Consider the following 19,103-nt stretch of genomic DNA (forward strand, 5'->3'; position numbering starts at 1 on the left):
TGGAATGTTTTCAGCTGTGTTTTCTTCAAATATTATTTCTGCTTCTTTCTGTCTCTCCTTTCCTCCTGGGAGTCTATAGTGCATATGTGAGTATGCTTGGTAACGTCTCACTACTTTCTTAGGCTCTGTACACGTTTCTGCATTCTTTTTTCTGTCTGCTCCTTAGACTGGATAATTTCAGTTGTCCTATCTTCAGATTCACTGATTCTTTCTTTTGCCTGAACCCCTTTAGTGAATTTTTCATTTCAGCTGTTATATTTTCAACTCCAGATTTTTATTTGGTTCTTTTAAAAAAGTTCTATCTCTTTATTAATATTTTCTTTTTGGTGAGATATTGTTCTCTGAGATTTTTTTTAGTTCTTGGTCCCTGGTTTCCTTTAGCAATTTGAGTATATTTAAGGCAGTCGACTTAGAGGCTTTCTTTAGGGAGTCCCATGTCTGGGCTTCCTTAAGGCCAGTTTCTTTCCCAGTGAAAGGGCCATACTTTCCGTTGTATTTGTGTGCCTCCTAATTCTTTGTGAAAACCAGACATTCTGGAATTACAGTGTTATAACTCTGGAAATTAGATTCTCCTCCTACCCCAGGGTTTACTGTTGTGGATTGTTGAGAGCTGCAGTTGTTTGTTTAGTGCCTTTTCCAAATTATTTTTGCAAATACTGTTTCTCGTCATGTGTGGTTATTGAAATCTCTATTTTATTAGATTTACTTAAACAACTGGAGCCAAAAAGAAGGAAAAGGTAATAGTAAGTAAATGAAAACAAAAACAGAAAACCCTTTCTTGGTCTTTGCATACTGGCTTTGAGCAGTGGCATTCCTTCAGTGCTAAGCCAGGCCACCTGTAACTCACCTGTCTTAGACTTTCTTGTCTTAGTCTGTCTTAGACTTTCTTGGACAGAGCTCAAAGACCAGCCAGAGGTGCGAGCTTAGGGTTGTGTCAGCTCTTTTCTAAGTATGCATCTAGCCCTGGGAATGCTTGGTGCACTCTGGATTCTCATAGCCCTTTAAAGCCTTTACTGCTCTAAGAATCTTCCTCCTCAGCCTCCTCCTTCCTAGGCCTTTGGGTCTGTCTGCTGCATATTCCGTCCACCATCCTTTGCACCCGGTAACTGCAGGTAACGTGTGTCTCCAATTGCTTTCATCAGGTGGCATCTGGAAAGCCACTCCAGCCTTAGGTGGGCAAACAAGGGTCAGCCTCTGCACCAGTCCTCAGGGGATTAGCAGACAGCCACAAGTTGAGAACAAGGTTCAGCAAACCACACCAGGAACACAGGTTACCATCTTCATAGCCTCTGCTGAGCTAGGGGCTAGATTTGTAGCTAGGCAAGGAAAAATGCATTCTTAATAAAATTTAGCAGCCTCTTTCTTCAGTAAGTGCTCCCCTGGTTATTCTTAGTTTTTTATTAGATTCCAAAATTTTAAAAAGTTGATTCTGTCTGTTTCTGCCAGCTTAATGTTTGCTTCAGCGAAAGGACTGATGCTAAAGCTCCCTGTCCTGCCATTTCTGTGATGTCACTTCCCTACGCTAACGTTGTTTGTTTTAAGCAGCTCAAAACAACAAAACTTTATTCTCCCACAGAGTTTTTGAGGTTAGGAATTAGGTTTCATCTTAGCTCAGTGGTCCTGGCTCAAGGTCCCTCCCAAATTTGCATTCAAACTAGTTGGCCAGGACTGCAGTCATCCCAAGGCTCAACTGGGGCTGGATAATCCACTCCCAAACTCAGTCACATGGCTGTTGGCAGGCCTCACTTCTCCCTGGCTGTTGGCAGGAAGTTCAGTTCCTCACCTCGTGGGCCCCTCCATAGTACTGTTCACAGCCTGGCAGCTGGCTTCCCCTGGAGCAGAGGGTCTGTGAGGGCAAGACACCTCCCCATTGTTTTGATTGCTTTTTCCTTATTTTCTTGGATGCTTTTGGTATTCCTTATCCAACCTTGAGGCAATTGTACTCTTGAGTGAGAGAAGATTTGAACCCTGGATAATTCCTTAGTGAAGAGGAATCTTCCCTGGAGGCATCACCACTAGCTGCATTCTTGTTCAGCCCTAGAGATGGAAGTAAGAGACCCTAGGGGATGTCACACAGCCTTGGAGTGGAGCAGCAAACCCTTATAGTTGACCTTCTCTTCTCCCTCCTCCATCAGACTCCTGTTCTTCCAACTCACAGAGCTATGAAATAAGCTTCCTGGACACCCAGGACCTTGAAAATGTCACTATAAACAACTTTTCTATGGTGTTGCTTTGTAGGTTCCTTTGTTTGGTGGTTTGTTTTATGGGGGAAATGTGTCCTTTTTGCTTAAAAAAAATGTGTGAGAGGAGAGCAAGTGATTCTTCTGGTAGGTCGTGCTCCCCACTCGGAAGATCAGCATCTCTGTAGAGCGTATGTGCTCTACGGTGAGGCCCTGTACTGGGCACAGAGGGGTGCAGAAGTGTGTCGAACAGCCCTGCTCTCAAGTAGCTTATAGTGCAGAGGTAGAAATATGACAGGATCCTGATGAAAAAAACATGTATGTGTAAGGTGGCATTTATGCCCCAGAGCAGTGGTTGCCAGAGTATTGATAAGATAGGTACTTACACTTTCCTAAAGTAATAATATGAGAAGCAGAAGGAAAATATGGACATGGCCAGGAAATACAGTGCAAAATCTTTGTGATTCTGTTAGTTTTTCAGATCTAGTAAGATATTTCACAACATAATGATTTCTGAGAACTTGTGACGTCCTGCTTGTAGAACCAGTCTTTCACTTGGCTCCTACTCGCCAGTAATCAGACAGTTTCACTCTTATTTACTTAGTTACTTGTTGCCATACAAAAAGACCGTTTGCGTCTGCATTGTTTTTAATTTTGAAAAAGTAAATTAGGTTTGTCTTTATAGTTTTATATCCACTGTTCTAATATCATTTCAGTATTTACAGAGGGTTTCATAGAATGAATTTGCCATTGGGTCATGATAAACATAGTAATGCAAACCCAGTCTACCAGTTTGCTAGCTGCCATTTGTGTCCCAAGATGGTGATGCTACTGGTGTTTTTTTGTTTGTTTGTTTGTTCGAATGGACACATCTGGAAGATGAGGTTGGCCGTAATCAGGATGTCAACTTTTTGCAAGATGGCCTTTCCCTGGCAGTTGCATCTCTCCTCTAATGGATGATACAGGCAGGTTTTAAATACCCCAAGTAAGAGTAGTTCTGCAGCCTCTCTTTTAGATTGGGATTGTTCTGAAATAGAAAAGCGTTTATATAAGATTTTTTTTGGACATCATTCAGATCTTAAGCACACTATGAACTGGAGCTTGACCCATATGTAACAAGAATGGACTTACTTCTGGAAGGCTACCCCTGCATCCTAAAGTACATTGAAATAGACTATTGTATTTATAGATTCATATCTATTCTAGTTATGCAATTCAATCATTTCAACTGAGGCCTTCCATTTTACTTTTTCCCCCTTCTAAAATGAAGTCATATTACCTCCTTTATTAATAAGTTTCCGGTTTGAATATGTTCTTTTCTTTCTTGGTGGCAACAGTCAAACTATGTTTGTCTTTACTCTTTTAATAAAGAGTGAATTCTGAAGTTTCATTTAATTTTCCTCTTCTAGACAATTAAATCCCACACAGAAACAGATGAGAAACAAACGGAGAACCGCACCGTCACTCCACCTGCTGCACCCAAACCAAAACGGGAGGAGAACCCTCAGGTAGGCCCAGCCCTCCAAGGCATGGCTCAGTCTGTGGCATGTGACTTATCCTCATACATCAGGAGGGACGCTTGCTCTCTGAATACTTGGTTTCCTTTTCTCGTGTTTTCTCACTATTCAGTAATGTTATTGCCAAATCAGGTTGGCCTTGGGCAGGTTAAGAGTGTGGCCTTGAGGGTTCATGAGTTGGCAAACAGGCATTTCACACGCATGCCACAGATGTGAATCGTGTGATTCATGACCGTTTCTCCAGGTGTCCCATCGCGTTCCTCATGATCATGATGTTTTGTTTGTCTCAGCCAACGTTTGTAAGGTGTTCAGTTCACTCAGCGGAGGTCTGTCTTTGTTAGCCATAACAGTTGTTACGTGTGCATTTTTGTTATGACTGTTGTGTTACATTAGCTCCCCAAATCCCAGATGAATCAGTAGCTGAAAAGTAGTTCATTGAAGCATAAAAGTAAGGATGAAAATAGTAGCATCTGTACTACAACTTAGGGTAGAATTATAAACTTAAATAGCAAACAAAACTCTGGTGTAAATATAGAATGTGAATTTGGATGTCCTTAGACAAGAGAATTTTTTAGTTCGATACTTCTATACAAGCAGCTATGAAAGAAAAATGTGGACAAGTAATATGATGATGAATGTCTGATAGTTGGATTTTATTAGACCAGCAGTCCATGTCCTTCTATCTTCAGTGCATTCTTTGTAATGCAACCATGTCAAACAGTGGCATGAAGCCATCCAAGCTTCACGTCATTTTTTTAAAGCAGTGATTTATTAAGCCAGTTCAGGTTTTTCTAAAACAAGTACAAATTATACTTCTTCCTGATATGAAATGAATTAATTTTTAATTTGTCTTTAAAGAAGAGACCAAAACTTGAACCAAAAAGAAGTACCAGTCATGCATATTGCTGAGAAACTTATAAAATCATCCACAAAATTAATGACAAGTATTAGGCTTGGAGGGGGAGAAGCAGAGCAGGCTATTAGCAGAATTTCCTTATCAAAAGAAACTGAAGGATATCTTATGTCAGTGGCACAGTCTGGGCAAGCAGGTGGCATCATGTGTAATAACAGGTGTTTCTAATTGGATAGGATCACTGCTGTAAAGGGAATAAATTAGTTATTGGCATATATGTGATGCATAGATGAGGCAAAAGTTCTTAACAGCTTTTTATTCTGTGTGTCACTGAAAACCTATGCCACAGAAGAGATTTTTTTCCATTTAATTATTCTTTTATGAAGCTTGATCTAGACTGGCAAAGATGAGTTGGATGTGAGTGGCCAAGAAGGGTGCTGTAACGTGATTAAAAGAAGATGCATCTGAATGTCAGTTCACACACTGCTTTATTAACAGAGAACAGTTGGTTGACAGCCTTCTAATCTTAAGTTTTGGAGGAATAGTGAAAATTAGGAATGTAGTTAATTGGCAACCACAAAATATATGCAGTGTAGAAAATGGGCAGCAAGTCCAAGACTGCTTCACCTTACTGAAGTGCTCTGGCTGTCGGGAGGGTAGTTGCCCACCTAAGTTTTTGAAGTACGAAATGAAATAACATTTCTAAAGGACTCTGAGGATACCAGTAAGGAACATTTCTGTTTTCTCAAGTGGCTTGTTCAAGGTTATCTTTATAAAACACTCAGTGCCTTGAATAGCCTGAACCTATCACTTCAGGCCAGAATGTCATGATATTTAATGTTGAGGGTAAAATGTCATGATTTTCAAAGACCAAATTGTGGTATAAATAATTCTCCAGGAGTATGTCTCCTAACAACTAATGATGTTCCTTATTCATTGGTGAGAGAAATTGATGGTATGTTATTTGGCGTATTTAGCAGCTGCGTGCAGTGGTACAGCAGAATATGAAGACACACTTCCCAGACCACATGCAGCCAGAGAGCAGCACAGTAATCAGCCTGTTGTTCTCTCCATTTTTAAGCATCTAAAATTCCAGCTCTGGAGCACAGTGGTCTGATCGGTCTAGCTTCTTCTTTTTTTTTTTTTTTAAATAGGTAACAAGTATTGCTACCCATCCCTTTTTTTTATTTATTTATTTTATTGGCTGTGTTGGGTCTTCGTTGCTGCACACGGGCTGTCTCTAGTTGCGGTGGGTGGAGGCTACTCTTCCTTGTGGTGCACGGGCTTCTCATTGCGGTGGCCTCTCTTGTTGCAGAGCATGGGCTCCAGGCGCGTGGGCTTCAGCAGTTGCAGCACATGGACTCAATAGTTGTGGCTCACAGGCTCTAGAGCGCAGGCTCAATAGTTGTGGCGCACGGGCTTAGTTGCTCCGCGGCATGTGGTATCTTCCTGGGGCAGGGATCGAACCCGTGTCCCCTGCATTGGCAGGCGGATTCTTACCCACTGCACCACCTAGGAAGTCCCCAGTCTAGCTTCTGATGGAGCCCTGAGAATGGTGGTCAGAGAGAAAGCACTCTGTAATTTATAGGTCCATGGTTGATTGAAAAATCATAGTATTAAGCAGAACCACCTACTGTCATTCCTAAAACTCATTTAGGTTTGAGTTATCGTTGTCCAATCAATGGTAGTAAAAATATAAGAACCCCTGACCTGGTATGACAAATGAAGTACTTAGAATTTGGAGGTTGTTGTATGGGAGGCTCTTTGTAACCCTCTGTGTGTTTTTTCAGTGTGAAGTCCTCTTCCCTCTTAGAGAATCGTTCTGGAAAAAACTTAGGTCATTCAAGATGTTGATTTCTGTCATTGCGAAGGTAGAAGATATAGGCCCCAGTCCTTCTCTTTTGGTCTGTGTAAGATCAGAAGGCGTCCAGAGCAGCTCCAAAGCTGCTGAGAGTGGAGGGTGCCCGTTCCTCGTTCACCTGAGCCTGGCTTCCTTCCCGCACCACCAGCCGTGGGCTGGCTTTCCCTCGGAGTCTAACTAGGAACATGCAGTTGGCTTTGTGAGAACCCAAACTGAAGTATGTTCTTCTTTTGTTTCTCTGGCACAGAAACTCGCCTTCATGGTGTCTCTAGGGCTGGTAACACATGACCATCTGGAAGGTAAGAGAAGATATTCATGGCACTGCCTTGCTTCTGGCCCAGGGCTTTGTTCTTGAAAATGGTGTTTGATTTATTGTTAGAGTTGAAAATTGGAACACAGAGGATTCAGCCAGTGTGGACTTTGTTTTTGGGGGGGTAAACTTACCTTCCTTCTCTCTGATGTTCAGCCCCTCTCCTTTCTGTCATTATTTATCCACACTGTTGTCCTGGGGAAACTCCCTAGTTGCCTGGATTAAGGTGACTTCTGTTCACTTAGAGAAACTTTTCTTACCTGACAGCACAAAGTAGCAGATGCCCCTCTGACAAGTCTTTGTGCTTTCAGCCATTCTAGATTATCTGAATTGTAGGAATAGTTGCAAAGCTATACGTGTCCTAGTTATGTACTGTAAGAATGGTGAACTATGATTACTGAATCTAGGTCTGTGGATAAAGTTCATCCACATGTATATGACAGTGATCTAAAAATAAATCAGGACAGCTCGTTTACACGTGTTGTCTACTGTTAAGCTCTCCGTCACAGAGAGCCACACTGTCGGACAGCATGGCCTTGCTTCCCGAGAGGTGAGAGTGGGTGGTCCTACATATTTGCTCCCAGCAGCGTGCTTGCCCTTTCTGAGGCTGCAGTAAAACCAAGAGACTTGCTCTCATTTCTAACTTTTCATGGGAAAACCAATAGGTAAATAATGAAGTTAAGTTCGGGGGTTTCTCCATACCTCTCTTCTAATCTAAACCTTTTGCTTTCCCAAGAAATCCAAAGCAAGAGGCAAGAACGAAAAAGAAGAACAACAGCAAATCCAGTGTACAGTGGTGCGGTCTTTGAGCCAGAGGTATTTATTCCTGGCCAGCACTTGGCCCTCCCCTCATGTTTTCAGTTTTATTTATGACTTGTTCAGCACCTCCCATCTGAAAACCTGCTTAAGAGCAGTACCTTCATTATACTTGGCCAGCTTTGTAAAATGATGGATTTTTCTCTGGCTGGTCACGTTATTTCGTTTTTATCACTCACTGTTTTCCCCTTATTTTTTCCCCGAAGTTTAAGTAGATACAAACCTACCTTAAAATTTAACTCATCCTGTCACCTGAACACAGCTTTCTTCTGAAACAGAGACAGACGTCTCTGGAATATTCTCTCAGAGCCAAGTACATATGATGAACCCAGTTATCACTGAGACCTTGGGGTGACTAGCACGAACCAGTTGGCATGTTGCTGGGCGTGCTGTGCTTGGGCTCTAGCTTGTACCACTAGTAGTAACCATGCTATTCAGCCAGTCACCTCTCCTTCTTCCATCCCCAAAGCGTAAGAAGAGTGCAGTCACGTACCTGAACAGTACAGTGCATCCCGGGACCCGGAAGAGAGGTGAGTGCATTTTTGTCTCCCTCCCTTGCTGTTGCTTTTGCTTTCTGTGTTGTTTCTTTCCCCTCCCTCCTCCCATTGTCCTAGAGCCTGTCTAACTCCTGTATCCCTTGAAAATTGTTTTGTTGTTGTTCTCTGAGAGCAGAGGGGAAAGAGAGCGAGGTTTCTTACTAGGGTTCTGTATCCTGAAGCAAAAGCTGCCCGTCCCGGGGTTATGGCAGAGCCGGCTTAGGGGTGGCTTAATGCAGCGTTTCTGCCCCAGGCCCATCAGGCTGTGGATGAAAAGCACAGTGCGCAGGGAGCCTTTTAGCATCATTGAGCACAACAGAGCACTGCTCTTGCCAAGGTGTGCTTGGTAGTGTCTAAGTTGTCCTGATGCCAGTGGCACGACTCTTAAGCTTCCGTGAGCTGCAGACTTTCCAGGAAGGGGAGAGGTAGCCACTTTGAGAACTTAGAATCTCTGAGAAGAGGGCACCTCCAACTAAGGAAGAAAAGATTACTGTCAAAACAGGCTCCCCAAGGCGGAAACTCCTAAAGAGCTCCATCTCCCAGTGTCAGACCTCCCAGGGCGGGCGTTCCACCTGACTCTCAGGGCAGCAGCCGCTCTCACCATGCAGGTCTAAATAGGTCTTAATAGCTCAGAGTTTGGGCTCATAAACAAGGCTCTGAAATTGTTCTTTGATGTCAGTAATACATCCCAAGGACCTTTTCTCCACATGATAATGTGTCCCTGAATTACAGTTCCAGGCTAGAAAGGTTGCGGAGTGAGTGGAGTAGCATACTAATTTTCGTGTATGCACACGCAATCTCAGAGCCGTTGGAGGCTTAGGATGTCATCCCGACCCTTTGTCTGCCTTAGGCAGGGCTCCAGCTGTACCGTTACCACCTCTTCCCTCAGAGAGATAGCACATCCACCTTAGTGACCTACGCTAGTGTTTCTTCAGCCCCTCCTTCAAGAAGCCAAAACATGTTCAGATGGGAATCCCTACGTCATTGCTTCATATTCATTCCTGGGCCACAGTAACCAGTGTCTTGGGTTATTTTTGTTGTTGTTTTGTTTTTGGCAATTTTTAGTGATCTCGGGCACAGTTCTCAGAAAGGAGCCCCCAGCCAGAAGCCACAACTAATTAGCCTGCTAGTGGGCAGTGTCTGCTGGGAGGATAGGGGTTAAATGAGCCGGGAAGACCTTGGCATCTCTTACCAAGGTCAGAGGATGAAAGTCTGCATTCACAATGCCTAGGACGTGCTTTCTGTGGGTAAACAAAGAGCATTCATCTTCCACTTTCCCTTCTAGCAGCTCTCAATACCCTAGAAAAGACAAACTAGTACGATCTGTCATTGTACTGCAGACAGTGCAAGTTTAACACAGAGAGGTAACATTTGTGTAATACCTGGCAGAATCATGACTCTCGTGCATGATGCTAATATAAATTATGCCTGTTGGCAAAGTCACCATCCCACGCACCGTCCACCAGTGCTCACAGGCAGTTGTGTACCTCTCTGGCTCTTTTTTGCCTGTGGTGTGCTGGGTGTGTATTTTTGATCACTTACAGCGTGGAAGCTAAGTCCTTGGCCCTTAGAAGACAAGGACTCTGACTTAGATTATCATAACGCAAGAGCGGTTGACCTGGACTTCCCACGCCCATCAGAGCTCCCCTGCAGCTTCTCCCTAGCCATGAGGTTTGACTCAGAGTGCTCCTGCTCACATCAGCTCTCTCGGGGAGCAGCGCTGCTGATGACAGGGCCTTTCCTGAGACTTTGCAACAGCCCAGTTCTAAGACATGTAGTTCACTGGAATGTTTGTGATGCAAAGCACGGAGACAGTGTTTGATCAGTGGGGGAGGGTATCTGAGTCCAGACCTATTTAAATGCATTGTTAAGCCCAGAACATCTTTTTAGCTCTTAGGTTCCAGCTCCTCCCAGAAGACATCTCTTACTAGCCCTGCCAGCAAGGGGTGAGAATAGATTACTTGAATTTTGCCTCCTCCCTTTGCTCTCACAAGCAATGAAGTAACCAAAATGTGGATAGAAGAGGAAAAGCAGAAATCTTCAATAAATCTGTTTGTGGGAACTGAGAATCATTAATATTGTTATAAGAATAACAATTGCAGAAAAACCTTAGGAAACAATACACAACAGATATGGAAGAATAAAATAAATTCTTATCCCTGGCCTTGGCTTCCATTGAGATTTGATATCTCGTTCTCCCGCTAGAAATCTCAAATTGTAATAGTTGAGGAATGTCTCCGTGATCTGCCCAAGGCAAAGACCTTTAACATAACCCAGTATCTCCTGCCATTCTCGGAGGCTCTCTTATCCTTCCTTGGAGACTCATGCATTTGTTTCTAATGACATTTAAATCTTTGCTTCTTTTCCTCTCTTTGGGACTACTGTATTAACCTTCTGTCTGCTACCTCACTTCCTTTTCCATGCTAGCCAATGAGGAACACTGGCCAAAGGTATGTAAGATCATTTTTCCCCCTTTCTTTCCCTCCCCCTTTTCCCCTTTTGTTCCCTTCTCTTGGTATATAGGTCGTCCTCCAAAATACAATGCAGTGCTGGGGTTTGGAGCCCTTACCCCAACATCCCCCCCATCCAGTCATCCTGACTCCCCTGAAAATGAAAAGACAGAGACCACATTCACTTTCCCTGCACCTGTTCAGCCTGTGTCCCTGCCCAGCCCCACCTCCACAGACGTAAGTAACTTGGGAAAAGCTCACTCTCTCTCTCAGAGCTTAAGTCGGGGAAACCGTTCTCCTGTGTTGTCTCCTTAGCAGTTGCATCTCCTTGACTAACCCTGGAACAGCAGTAGTCCCTACAGGACACTGTGTGCCACGTAAGGCGGCTTTCTGCTGGGGCCCCAGGTCCTGCCATGTCCTTGAGAATCACATTAAATAGCACATTAGGAAGCTCAGTCAGGATGTGCAGCGTCTGGATGCTGTCTGTGGTGCGGGCGTTCTCAGGTGTGCAGGTGTCTGTCGACAGCTGTGAGGTGGGGGTGGCTAGTGAACAGGGGCGCGCGTGCCCCTAGCAGCCCTCGTTTCCTGCCTCGCGTAGAAGTCACGACGTGGAAGGCTTCTCCTCGAAGCAACTGTATTCAGCAGAATTGGTCAGAAACGGGTTCCTGAAAAGGCGTCAGATACTTAGGGGCCCCTCCCCCAGAGGCTGCAGGAGTGCGAAGTGCGCGCAGAGGCGGTGAATTCACTCAGCAGATACTGAGCACTGCTCTGCTGGGCAGGCGCTGTTCTTGAGGCTGTGGGGACAGGACCCGGAGCGCGAGCAACTCCCTGCCCTCAGGGAGCTCGTCAGGGAGCTCAGGGGATGAGCAGATGAACATTCAGATGTCAGGTAGTGATAAGTGCTGTGACAAAACTGGCGCAGGCTCAGGGGCATAAGGACTTATGGCAGGAGGTCACTGTTTTATGAGGAGGGGGGAGAGACAGCCTCTCTGGTGGGAGTGGGGTATGTGGGAGTGCCTGTGGGGGAAGAGCCTTCCACACAGAAGCCCTGCTCCTAGGAGGGAGTGTGCACGGCATAGAGAGGTGCTTGGCACGCAGGCAGGAGGGTGGGGGAGGAGACCTCAGAGGGCGGGCTGGTATTGCAGGGCCTTGTAGCTTTTCCTCTGAGTGAGGTGGGAGATGCTCGAGCGTTTTAAGTAGAGGAGTGACCATTACTTTTCATCATTTATTTTGAAAATTTTCAAACCTACAGAACAGTTGCAGTAACAACACAAAGAACAGATACATACCGTTCACCTCGACTCACCAGTCGTTGCCATTTTGCAGCACGTGCTGCTCCCCACCTCCACCCCCCACACGTGTTTTGCTGATCTCGTGAGGAAGTTGCAGATGTCATGAATCTTTACCCAAAGCACTTCAGCGTACATCTCCTAAAAACAAAGATATGCTCTGACATAGCCACAATACAGTTATCAAATTGAGGAAGTTTAATAGGATAAAACATTATAGTATACAGCCTATTTTCAGATTTCTCCAGCCATCTCAATAAATGCCTTAGTGGCACTTTGTTTTTTTCTGCTGCAGGATCCAATCCAAGATCACTCTTGACGTTAATTTTTATGGCGTTTTGTCTTTAGTCTCCTTACTCTGGAACAGTTTCTCAGCCTTTGTCTTTCTTGACGTTGACATTTTTAAAAAGGTTGCTGTATAAAGTGTCCCTCCACGTGGATGATCTGATTGTTTCCTCAAGAATAGACCCAAGGTTTGCATTTTTTGCAGGAGCGCTAAATGTGTGATGATGAGCCCTTCTCAGTACACCACAAGAGGGATGTGTTGTCCTTCTGTCCCATTGTTGATAATGTTAGCTTTCATCTCTTTAGATCGGCTCCCTCAAATATCTCTACTTGCAAAGGTGCCTCTTTCCTTAGGTGAAGATAGCGTCGAGTCTGTACAAATATCCAGTTCCCCAACAGACTTACTCAGTGGTTTTAGCATCCTTTGATGTTTCGTGCCTACATTTATCATCTTTAAGGCGTTTGCAAAATGGACTTGGATTTGAGAGTGATTGCTGTGTCTGCCAGTGGACAAGAGACTGTGGGGAGGATAGGCTGGAAGCTGGGAGACCAGTTAGGAGGCTGTTGCAGTCGTCCTGGCAAGAGCTGACAATGCCTTGGGCCAGTTGAATGGCCAAAGTAGAGATGGAGAGAATGGATTGGGTCTGCATATACTGGGTTGGGCAAAAAGTTCGCTCGGGTTTTTCTGTAACCTCTTACAGACCCAGCCTTGCTCTCGAGATTCAGCATTGGCTTTTGGCGTTAGTGGTTGACACGGGTTTTCTACCTGTCCTGTTAATGAGCACCGGGAGTCCCTGTCAGAAGCTTTGCTTGCTGGCACCAAAGGGTATCTCCGTTGTCCTCAGTTGAAGCACTGCCACGGTGTTGCCATCTCGTGGCTTCGTGGTAGGGATACGTGCCAGGGTGATGCACAAGTGCTGGGGAACAGGTGATGGTGGGTGTGCCAGTGCGTATCTTCCCTGAAGAATGTTGTTTTCGTTTTTTGTGACTTTTGGCTGAGGAGGCTTATGATTTTCTTTGAGAGACTGAACTCATAGGTTCCACTCAGATCAAATCACAGACTAAAAGCTTTTGCCAGGTTTCATCTTAAAATGCAAACTTTGTTCTTTTCAGGAATCTAAAGGTAAAAGGAAGCTTTTCTAAAACGATTAAATATGTTGAGACCTTTCTCAGTTAAACCTAGTGGAGTAGATTTTCTTCAAAGATAATTGACTTCTACTTTTACAGTGTCCCAACAGTGGTGGTGATTAAAGTCCACACACAGGGCTCTGTGTTTGCTGCTGGGGAGCGTAAGCCCCAAAACGTTAATTAAGCAATCACAGTTGAGAGGCAAGCGTTTCCTGGGGATCGAGAACCACCTAGAAGGCGCTGGGAACATAAGACCCAGCTGGTCACTGATCTTCAGGATGTACCGTGTTGCTGCTGTCATCATTTTTATGAGAAGGGAAGATATGTTGACACAGTTACAACATTTTTTTAGCACATGATGAAGTTGAAATTGATATAGCCAGGGTGTTTCCAAAAAACATTCATCCTCAGCTCCTAGCAAAGAATCATGGGTCACCGTCACTCAGCTTACTATTTGGTTTATGCTAGTAATTTGGTCAGTCACCAAAGCCTGAGCCTTTAGACCTGGTGCACCACCTCTGTGGGACTTCCTCTGCTCTCTAAACAAAGAACCGGGTCTGCGGGGATGGAATACATATCTCGGCATTTTATATTCATTTCTGTGGGCAGTCGTTCTCAATGTGTGGTCTGGGTGTCCCTGAGACTCTTTCAGGGGGTCAAAATATAAAATATATTTTTATATATTTTAAAAGATAATATCAATCAAAATAGAAAATATTTTCATAATAATACTAAAATGTTCTTTGCCATTTTCATTTTCATTCTCGCAAGAGTAGGACTGTGGAGTTTTCCAGACACTACATGATGAGTGATGATGTCTGAGGGCTGTAACTGAATGTGCACTTGCGTGCTCTTGGGTTTAAACATTTTCAATACACAATTTTTGTAACTTTTTGTGATTCTAGTATTGTTTCAAAATAAAAAACTTTAAAATTTCTAGTACAATAAATAGCAATAGATATAACTCACATAAGCAAAAGCACTTTGAGGTCCTTAGTAATTTTAAGAATTACAAAATTACTAAGGGGTCCTGACACAGAAAAGATTAAGAACTGCTGCTACAGGATATATAAATAGAAGTTTTTTTTTTTTCCTTTAGGAACTTGAAAGAAATTATTTAACCTTTATTTTATATACTCTCTGCCTTCCGCTTCCTGATGTTTCTCCTTACTCAGGAGCAAAGGAAAGTGAGCAGAGCTCTTTCCCCAACAAATAAGATAGGTATTTGGTATAAGATGTCCAGTTTGTCTTATTTACTTTATCACTGATAATTTTGCCTGTGGTTCATGTAAAAGAGTTTCTGAAAACATAAAATTTTTATAAACTTCTTAAAGATGCAGATTTAAAACAGGGGGCTGAGGTTCAAGAAAGACTAGCTTTCTAGAGGAAAGCCACCCTCAGCCTGATTTTAAGAACGAAAAATCAGTCAATCTAGGGATGAAACCTTACATCATCGTTCAGTGCCTTGAAGTTAAACTGTTAGGCTGCATTCTCATGTAGTATTTTTGCACATGTACTAAGTAGCTCTCGCTTTTTTTTTTTTTTAACTGCCCAGAGGTAACATTCTTTTACTAAAAAAAAAAATTAACACCCTTCCACACTTTGGGGTATCTTACAACTCTTTGCAGCCAGTTTTCTAGATCACCAGATACCCTAAATATGTAGATACTGCCAGATAGTTTCCTTTCCTTTGGAGAGAAATTGTAGGTCTGGGAAGATACGTCCCTTTCAGCAGAGGTGGTTGAAGGATTATATCATAGGAAGGAAGAACTGGGCATTACTCTCTGTATCATTGCCTCCTGTGCAAAACTGCTGTATTAGGCCTTCTGGCAAAACAGCCTGGAATTCTAAAACGACATGTTGGAAGTGAAAAGGGTTCTGCTGCAAGCTGTGGTGCTGCCTTGTTAGCTCACCCTGGCACAGCCCTCAGTCTTCCTTTCTCTGGCGTCCTCAGCAGCAGCGTTCATCCTGTTCAGAGGACAGGCCAGGGACTGACTTACTGAAAACAGCTCTTTAATACCTCATTTTTAAAAACGTGTTCTCCCAAATTTTAAATAGATCTGTTTTTTTCTGTGGGTGCTTTGTGCTGCGAGGGCTCCTGCAGACTCAACCTGGGTACCAGCACTGTCACTGATGGGGGCGGGGGAGGCCAGCAGAGTGCACTTAGACGGCTCTTCTTTTTCCATCTGGTGAACTATTTTACAGAGAGGAATAAAGCCTCCCAGGATAGAATGGTCCATTGAACAGCAAATGCCAAATACTGGTTTTAAGAGAACACTGTCAGCTGTTTGGCTTTTTTAATTCTTCATGTTAGAAAACTCATAGGAGTTTAATTTGCTCCTAACTTAATCCTTTCCCATTTAAACTTTGACCATAGTTTTTCTCCCCGAGGAAGCAAAGAGTTTAGTGAAAACCTCCATTTCTTGTCTGTCTTCTTTCCCGATTTTTCTAAACTCCCCTGAAAAGTGATAGGTAATGGGAATTTTTTTTGTATCGTGTAACACTTTGATGAATGGATTTCAGTATCTTTAAACTTTGTGATTTGTGGTTTGGACTGTACCAAAACTTAAATGCTGAGCTATCACCTGTAAAGCTAATTTTGGCCTAGGTGACTACAGAGTTACTATTTCCTGTAGACTCTACTTTAAGAATCCTGGCCCCACCTGGGGAACCTCAACTGTATGGAGCAGGTGGGGGGGCTTAATTCCTGCTTTACTTGAACACTCTTGTAATGAGTGTAAGCTGATTGTCGTAAAACATTTATATGTATCCAGATGTGCATGTTAACATTCAAATTTTACCTTTTTGTCCTTTCTCTTACCTTTCCTCTCAATTTCATAGGGTGACATCCACGAGGATTTTTGCAGTGTTTGCAGAAAAAGTGGCCAGTTGCTGATGTGTGACACGTGTTCCCGTGTATATCATCTGGACTGCTTAGACCCTCCTCTGAAAACGATTCCCAAGGGCATGTGGATCTGTCCCAGATGTCAGGACCAGGTATGATGGGTGGGTCAGACAGGACAAGAGACTGAGGAGGAGGAGAAGACCTCCTTTCCCCTCGAATCTGGGGGAATGGCTGAATCTCTTCCCTCTCAGGTAATTCTCTGGGTTACATCTGCCCTGTTCACAGCACGGCACTCACCCGCACAGCATCCGTCCTCTCAGAGGTTCTCTGTTCACGAGGCAGTGACTCACATACAGCTGGAGAGACCCTAACTGCTTCCCTCTGTGTGAAATGACTTATCTTTTCATTACCTTTATCCTTAAAAGCCCATAAGACTGTCTGCCTCATTCTCTAAAAATGGTCCAAATTCAGCATATGGTTGAAACTCTGGAAATAAAATCTGTAAAGGGAAGTGCCCAGTTGATCATTTAATTCAGATAAGAACAGTTTTACTTGTAACTTTTGTTGTCATCTGGATCAGAGAACTAACTATAAAGTACTGTCTTATTATTTCATGGACTTGAAAGAAGAAAAGAGAAACAAAGCCTCTTCCCTCCCTTTCCTGTTTAGTTTCTGATTTTCTTTCTCAACTATCCATGTATCTTTATGTCTTTATGTTTTCATTATAAGCTGTCTTGAGACCTGTTTGGAAGTAGGCAAAAGTATAAATAGTAAATAAATAAGCCCAGTAGCTCAGCAAGCTTTGGGGTCCTGCTCAATTCTTTGGAATCCTGATATGAGAGAACTCTGGTTTTCCCCGTTAAATAAACTTGGTCCTTACCTTGACTGTCTCCGTGATGTAATAGAAACAGTTCTCTCTGTTCTCTTCCTGATGCTGCTTTGTGACCCTCTGATATATTCTACACGGGTCTAGATTATACTTCAGTATTTGGAACTGATGTTTAATTTCTTTGGTCAGTCTGTCTTTGAGGGACACATAAGCTAAAATTGAGACAGGCAGCCTGTGTCAGGTCAGGGATGAAACGGCCCGTGGCCGCTGCCCTCATGCAGACTTGCAGCTTGTGTGCTGATGGTTGTGGCCGTAGGGAGTAGTTGGGGGTTGTGCAGCAGGCATGAGAAGCTGGGACTGCCTAGCCAAGTCCCAGCCTCTTTCTAAGCCAGGGCTCAGGTGGCTTGGCTCTTCCTGCCACTGACCCTCATTCTCTCAGGCTGATAACGGGAACTCTGTAGTCCAGAAACTTCAGGCCAGGGTTTTGCAACACTGCCACCGTGAAGCCCTCTTGGATTTTGTCTGCCGATGGCTGCAGACATTGCTGCTCGTTATTATGCAGGGGATGTGTGTTTATACCTCTTTCTCAAGGGTACGTGTTAAAAATCTTTTCAGATGCTGAAGAAGGAAGAAGCAATTCCATGGCCTGGAACTTTAGCAATTGTTCATTCCTATATTGCCTACAAAGCAGGTAAAGAATTCTCCATACTGCCTTTTGTATATGCCTCCCTTTGTTTAAAAAAATATACTAGGAGACAGTATTTGTTTTGTTTTCAAAAGGAACTTTAAAATGAAGGGCTTTTATTGAATGAAATAAAAATTTTGTTGTAATACTTTCTGGGGGAGGAAAAATGAGAAGTGGTATCTTATTTGTGTGGAGCCAGGCCCAAGCCACTGACAGTTTTCTTAGTGTCCCTTTACATATAAAAATGAAAGTGCAGGTGGGCAGGTTGTGTGCACTGGCTGTGGGGCTCAGGGAGCTTTGAGGAAGATACCTTTTTTGGCAAGCCTTCTGAACACAGTGTCTTTTCAAAGAATTTATTATTAAAAACAAGTTCCTTTTTTTTCCCAGCAAAAGAAGAAGAGAAACAGAAATTACTTAAATGGAGTTCAGATTTAAAACAAGAACGAGAGCAACTAGAGCAGAAGGTGAAACAGCTCAGCAATTCTATAAGTGTAAGTAAAGCTCATGCCTTCGGTGATAGGTACAGAGATACAGAACTTTCCGTGTACGTAACAGTACGTGTGGCTCTCGAGGGCTGATTCACCTCCTGCAGCTCCTTAGCGCTGTTAACTTGGGTGGTTGCGGTTTGCTTCCAGTTAGAGTTTGGCCCTCAGGTACGGGGGGCCACATGGTATATGGTGCCTTAGCCAAGCTTTGGAACATGCTCTTGGCTTTGATCTGAGAGAAGGTTTTCAGCCTCCAGGCTGAAGAGATCAAGTAGCAACTGCAGCAGCATAGCCAGCTCCGTGTGTGCTCCTAGGCGTGCTTGGGAGGAGTGTCGAGCTGCGTGTCACAGGCCGGGGCCCCGTGTGTAATTCTTCCCAGTCGCCCTAGCTGGTGGGTCCATCCGTGTGGCCCTTCCCTCCCGCCCCTCCTCCACGCCCTGCCGACTGCCTCTCCAGGTTTCCCTGACCAGCCTGGGGAAGAGCACTTTCTAGAGACAAGTATTGGAAGTAAATACTACCCAGCCTGGCTGACCAGGTGGGAAAGGGGGTTGTGTTTGCAGCAGGCGCTCAGAGGCTCCGCCCGACAGGAGCAGGCTTTCTTTTCCATTGAGTAGGTTCCCTTGTCGGAGGGAGGTGGCCTCAGCCCTCATGGACGCCAGGTGGTGCCCTGGACTTGGTGGCACTTGCGCTGTCCCTCCTCATCATGCTGCCTGTGGCTGGCAGGTTTCACTTCGCTTTTCCCCACCTAGAACAGAAGCCAGCAGATGTGGGAGGCTGAGTACAAAAGGGCAAAAGACTACAAGTTCATGACCGAGCAGAAGGCCTTCTGTTGGCTGCAGTCTCTGATTCTCCTAAGTAGAGCTAAATAGCCCGCCCCAGGCCCTGTCTTTAAAATCTTGCTGACCCGGTGATCCTCAGCAGGCCCTCAAACTGAATCCAGATACCACTGGCTTGTGTCTACCCTGGACAGCTCAGCCCAGTCCTGAGCATCTCAGCACCATTAGCAAGGTAGAAGCGTACCCAGACCTGCCCAA

At 44.2% G+C, this 19,103-nt stretch overlaps 1 protein-coding gene across 19 annotated transcripts in view; it reads left to right on the forward strand.

The window, feature by feature from the left end:
• Window positions 1–19,103, forward strand: part of PHF21A (PHD finger protein 21A) — a 183,653-nt gene that overhangs the window by 162,699 nt on the left and 1,851 nt on the right. For all 19 annotated transcript variants that reach the window (XM_057748140.1, XM_057748132.1, XM_057748142.1 and 16 more), the window contains 8 exons: window positions 3,590–3,688; window positions 6,659–6,710; window positions 7,458–7,537; window positions 8,007–8,067; window positions 10,597–10,760; window positions 16,067–16,222; window positions 17,515–17,590; window positions 17,972–18,075. In XM_057748140.1, coding sequence (XP_057604123.1) covers window positions 3,590–3,688; window positions 6,659–6,710; window positions 7,458–7,537; window positions 8,007–8,067; window positions 10,597–10,760; window positions 16,067–16,222; window positions 17,515–17,590; window positions 17,972–18,075 — 792 coding nt within the window. The remainder of the gene's footprint in view (window positions 1–3,589; window positions 3,689–6,658; window positions 6,711–7,457; window positions 7,538–8,006; window positions 8,068–10,596; window positions 10,761–16,066; window positions 16,223–17,514; window positions 17,591–17,971; window positions 18,076–19,103) is intronic.

This window comes from Hippopotamus amphibius, chromosome 9 (assembly GCF_030028045.1).
Source record: "Hippopotamus amphibius kiboko isolate mHipAmp2 chromosome 9, mHipAmp2.hap2, whole genome shotgun sequence".
Classification (NCBI taxonomy): domain Eukaryota; kingdom Metazoa; phylum Chordata; class Mammalia; order Artiodactyla; family Hippopotamidae; genus Hippopotamus; species Hippopotamus amphibius.